This window comes from Echinococcus granulosus (genome assembly GCF_000524195.1).
Source record: "Echinococcus granulosus chromosome Unknown EG_S00017, whole genome shotgun sequence".
Classification (NCBI taxonomy): Eukaryota; Metazoa; Platyhelminthes; class Cestoda; order Cyclophyllidea; family Taeniidae; genus Echinococcus; species Echinococcus granulosus.
In genome coordinates, this window is record NW_020170397.1 from 238,328 (window position 1) to 243,710 (window position 5,383).

The window sequence follows — 5,383 nt, forward strand, 5'->3', positions numbered from 1 at the left end:
TTTGTCTGTTGCTTTTCTGGTTGCATTTGAACGCGTATTTTGTGGGAGACGAGCATGATTTGTCGCCCTGATTGGCTAATCTCGAAGTTGTGTCAAACGCTCATGTAGAGCTTACAAATGGGGTTTTGCGTTTTCTCCTTCTTCCATTCATCTTGTCAGTCGTTTGTTTGCGAGGCTTTCGAATGTTGGATCATCAAGAAAGTAGTAGTGTAGGGATCAATTAACCTCGACTCCTCTTTTCGTCGTAATTTAATTTGACAAAGTGCATATTGTGAGCACATTGAGAGGCAGCCTCAAGTCCTTAATATATCCAGTCCCTCCCTCTAAGGAGGAAGACGGGACTTTGGCAACTCGTCTGTATTGAGTCTCCGCAGATTGGGCCATTCGTGGTGTGTGGTCAGTTAAGTTGGGATTTGACCTCTGACCCAGTGTGTAAACAATTGTCGTCGGAGAAAGTTTAATCAGAGAACATTGACCAGGCGAATTCCCCTCCCCCCCGCGCTGGATATATTCCTTGATTTTGTCCTTGTTTGTTCGAGGTGGAGGCGCTGATAGCTGCAAATTTACTGGAAGATGCCACAATGAAGGTGGAAATCGACCGCAACTTGAAGGAAATCTTCTCCGACCGTCATGTTTTCGATCGTCGTCAGAGATCGGTACGTTGTTTTGATCGAGGTGCCTTCACTTGCACACCACCGTACTCCCATGTCTGACGTGGGCATAATTTGCGTGTTGTGTTTAGGTGGAAATTCTTCGGCAATTGAAGTTGAGTGATGTGCAGGACTTCTACAGGGAGACCTACCACAACCTGGAGAAACAGCCAAGTCTGATGATCCAGGTGAGTGTGATTTCAGTGGACTCGAACAAGCCTGCAAATTGGAGAGCCACTTGACACACCGTTTGTACTTCAACTTGTCTGCATTGCGTCGCGCTGCCCTGCGTTGCGTTGAACCCATAGGGAATTTTGTTGTGCAAGGTTATATAAATGCAAGGTAGTTCAGGACGAATGGAGGCTTTTGGGCCTAGAGGGAAGGGAGAACAGGCTGGGATACTTCGGGACACAGAAGGAGTTGTCAGTTCGGCGGAGCGATGCTATGGCACGGAAATGCTAAACTGCTTAATCCACGGGCGTTCGTAAGCGTCTGGTTCCGTGAATGTGCAAAAGAATTACTTCATGCTGCAGTCGTACCACGGTCTTGATTTTCACTGACATGCACGCAATTGGTTGGTGGTTTTGGAAACAATTGCGCCAATTAAGTGTTCCTTAGCGGCTGTGCGTTAGTACCACTACAGATGCGAGCATCCACCTGTTCCGCGTTTTTGTCATCGGGAAACTTCTTCATCACCCCCCATTGCACTCACGCACTGCCCCCATCGCTACCACTTTCTGCAGTCATCTTGGCTGACTACATGCGCCACTGTTAGGCACATTTTGCTTGAGGCATGGATGCTGTACTCGATTTATTGCTCCACTTTTCCTCCATCCCCGTCGTCTACCCCTTAGGTGGACGCCCTGAGTGACGTGGAGTCGACGGATGATGCCTCATCAGTGGACGGGAGCGCGAAGGCTCTGAAGACCTTTGATTGGCCGCTGTGCATAGTTCCGATGAGTGGTGATCAGGCGGAGGCGGAGCGGAGCGCGGCCCTCTCGGTGGATGTGCGCGAGGCGGTGCTTGCCTGTGCGCCCAGCCTCATCACTGATGCTGCAAAGGGCGATCCTATCCCCGAAGACAAGAGTGTGGAAGTTGCCCTCCCGCGCATCGTGGAAATACCGGAAGTGCGCGACTTCAAACACAAAGTTCTCTTCGCGCCGTCAGCTTAGAAGTTTGCGTGCCTGCGTGTGTGTGTGTGTGTGTGTGTGTGTGTGTGTGTGTGTGTGTGTGTGTGTGTGTGTGTGTGTGTGTGTGTGTTAAGCAATAAGACGGTGGAGTAGTATTGACGCCTTTACCCCCCTTCCTCATCTTCTATTTCTCCATCTTGGCTTTGGTATTGACTCCCTATTACTGCTTGATTGAGTGAACTATGAACATGAAGTGACAATTGGTTTTCAGTTGAATTTGATGGCTTGCGTTGACTGTAGGTGGTGCTTGTGTTTCTGAGGAATTGGGTGTGGATGTCTGTTTGTTGTCAGGTTGAGACGCTTTAGTTGATAGTCTTGGATTTTGGACAGAATGAATGTACCGAGATTCGGTGCCTGGGTTGGGGTTTTCGAGGTGTGGTCGTCTTTTGTGTTCCTCTGATGTAGCCTTGTGGCGAAAACAGTGGAGGACAGCATGAGGGAGGAGCTTTGAACATGGGGTGATAAAGAGGAGTTCAAAGAGCTTTACTGATAGAAATAGGATTTTCAGAGAGTGAGATTTCTGTATGCATGATCTTGTAGAAGGTGATGCTGCAGTATAGGAGCAATGAACACCGTGGATCATTGGCGCTGGATTGGAAGGAATGAAGCATTCCGTTGGCGCCCATGGCCTGGTCATCTGCTGAATTGTCGACATAATCGGGAGGGAATGCGGTTCCATGGGGTAATTGTGATTGTGGATGAGTTGCCACAGCACAGCTTGCATCGTGGAGGTTGTCACTATCGCCGGAATGCAGTGGTGCTGGATTTCAAGGAGGATATAGAAGTTCACCATTGGTGGAACTTTCATGCCAATTAACACCGAAGATGTTGTGTATCTCCAGTACAATTAAAGTTGGATTTGCTACTGAACTAGGTGCACGCTTTTTCGTGGCGTCAGAGGGAATAGAGGTGAGGAAGATGCCTATTTATTATTTTGCGTGGTTCTGCTACTTCCATCGCTGCCGATGATGGTGATGATAGCAGCCCCTGTTAAGGTACGCAAATTCGTAAAATGAAGCTTTGGTCAGGAGGATGTAATAGAGTTCTTTACAAGCATGTTTGTTGAAAGCTTTAAATTGTCAAGATTCCCAAAGAACAATTCTCTTGACAGGGGATGAATGTGTGGTGTTGGCCGCAGGATGTGTCAGAGTTTCGCATTGAATGTGCCTGCTCAATTGAATTGGATTAAGGCTAACCCATAGTGGGTGGACAAGAGAGGGCTATTGGTTACCGGAAGGCCAGCCCACTCGGCGTTGTACGAAGGCCAATTGAAAAGTGGCTCCTCGGCAACACAGAGAGATGAACAACCATCGTATCACAAAAACGTTTTTACCCTCTATCCTTGTGCCATTTCTAGATTTACTCCCATTAAGTAGCAGTTGAAACTGACTGATGTAATTTAAACTTATCCTCTGTGCCAGTCAGTTTAACCCCGCTTTCGAATTGCAGTTAATAGCTTCCTAACAAATATGGTGCTAAGTATTGAGAAGATGTGGGATAGTGGCTGCAGGATTCGCCACCCCAAAGTCCAGAAAATTTTGATTCCAGTGATTAACAGCGTAGAGGGTAGTGATGCGATAACACGTGGCAAAGAAATTGGCTTATCGCACGATAATCACCTTCCTCCTCATTCTTAATCTGACCGTATAGATTGTCGACAGGTTTGGGTTCGAACACATTGCGTAACCTTTTATTTAAAGGCACTACTACTCGAATTTCTCTTGAAAGATCATTCCACGATTTACCCCCACATTACTCATCTTTCGCTTTCATTTATCTATACGACTTTGGTCATCACAAAGAGGATTATGCCTACTTAGGCTATCAAGGATTGCTACAGTATTGGATCGACAAATACCGATAATTTATCTATGGAATAGCTGTAGCACCCCCAGACTTTCCTGAGTCTGAACTGAGGTATAATACTAGAGCAGAATAGGTACTGGCGACATAGAGAAGGGCTGGGGGCAATTTACATGATTTGTAGCAGAACTGTGACTGCGGTACTCCAGTTGCCCTTGAAACCAAATTGAAGGATCAAACGAATAATTTAAGCACTCTTCGTTCCAAGGCTACAAAACCAAAAGGTAGTAGAAGAAAAGTGGAGTCTGTTGCATAGACACTCATTGCTACTGATACAAAACAACTGCTATAGTTCTGCCTAACCTTCATGAAAGAACTGAAGTTAAGATGGACTCTTAAGGTGAATTTATCTTAGTTCAATTAAATAAGTGGCCATAACCGCATTGACCTACAAATGGGTTTGGCAACTTCAAATTGGCATTTTGGCGTTCTTACGCACGATGAAAGGTTAGATGCAGTACAGCAAAGTTTGCATTCTAAGCATTGTATTCCAGCCAGCTTTAGCAATTTCTTATAAAATCATTTTGGCCTGCCTGTAAAGCAAGGGTAAATTAAGCATAAGCTTCTATCGTTTACTTCAGCATTCCGTTAAACCAAGAAGTTCGAATAAGTTGCCAGCACCACCTATTCTTGTCCATGATTTGCGCCTGTGGTTTTTTATAATAGTTTGCTAATAACTTGCCTTGCACGCCTCTCTAGTTTGCTGGGAATTGCTTCACAAGTGGTGTGAAATCGAATCGTCTAGGCACCAGATGTTACTGTGACGACCATGAACGTGTTTTCAAAGTTCAAAGATGCGTTGGCCATCAAGACAGAAAATCAACTCATTCTGCAAGTGTAGCTGGAGAAATTTGGATGTAGAACAAATTGCTCTTTGCTATATTCCCAATAATGAAAGATTATCCAGTTCAGGCTTCCGCCGGGGATGCCAGCTGTCCCAGGACTACGCAGACACGGTAAAATGGTGTTTGACGTCAGAATTTGAAAAGACAACTGAAAAAGGCATTTCAGCAGCTACGTCTACGGTACGCCAAGGAATTAACAGGGCACCTCACATATACTTGAATAGGTTGCACGTAGGAAACCGATGCCACATGAAACATCCCCCTAGTGCTAGTTGAAACAGTAGAGAAGTTTAATCAGAGCTAGCCACCTTCTTATATACAGCATGATCACGTAAGAGACAAAAGGGCATTGGTTAGAGCAAACCCATCATAAAAGGAGATCGCTTGAGCGAAGCAACAAAAAGGCTAATGTCCTAAGAGCTGTATAAGAGGTGTTCAACCAAACGCCATCGATGGAGACTTCTAGTATCTCCATCCGACGTAAGTGTAACCCCCACTCATTACCTTCCATTTCGGTTTACATTATTATTTATGACTTTACCAGGGCCAAAGTGGATATTCAAAAACAGTCCTTTTCAGCGTGAATTGGCCACCTCCTCCTTCCCCTCCCCATCATCCAGTCGATAATAGCAAAGACGGCTTGCATTTCCGTGCTGAGGACGCCTGCGAATTTGGTAAACACGGTTGCATAAAGTTTAGGCATTACAGAACAATAAGTCAAGCTGCAGTATTAGCAGTCGCCAAAAAAGGAAGGACTGAAGATTAGCAAGACGATTTACGGACGATTTTGCTCAATTTCATTTCCCCTCCCTCTCGTCTACACCCCACCTGGTTT

General features: G+C 45.6%; 1 protein-coding gene across 1 annotated transcript in view; it reads left to right on the top strand. All coding sequences in view use genetic code 11, as the record gives it.

Annotated features, from left to right (window-relative positions):
* The window catches only part of EGR_03293 (Nardilysin), a gene marked incomplete at both ends in the record, with an annotated part of 7,541 nt that extends 5,250 nt beyond the window's left edge, over positions 1-2,291 (top strand). The window contains 4 exons of the mRNA XM_024492542.1: positions 540-656; positions 743-838; positions 1,505-1,812; positions 2,246-2,291. Coding sequence (XP_024352943.1) covers positions 540-656; positions 743-838; positions 1,505-1,812; positions 2,246-2,291 — 567 coding nt within the window. The remainder of the gene's footprint in view (positions 1-539; positions 657-742; positions 839-1,504; positions 1,813-2,245) is intronic.
* Between the last annotated feature and the right edge of the window lie 3,092 nt (positions 2,292-5,383).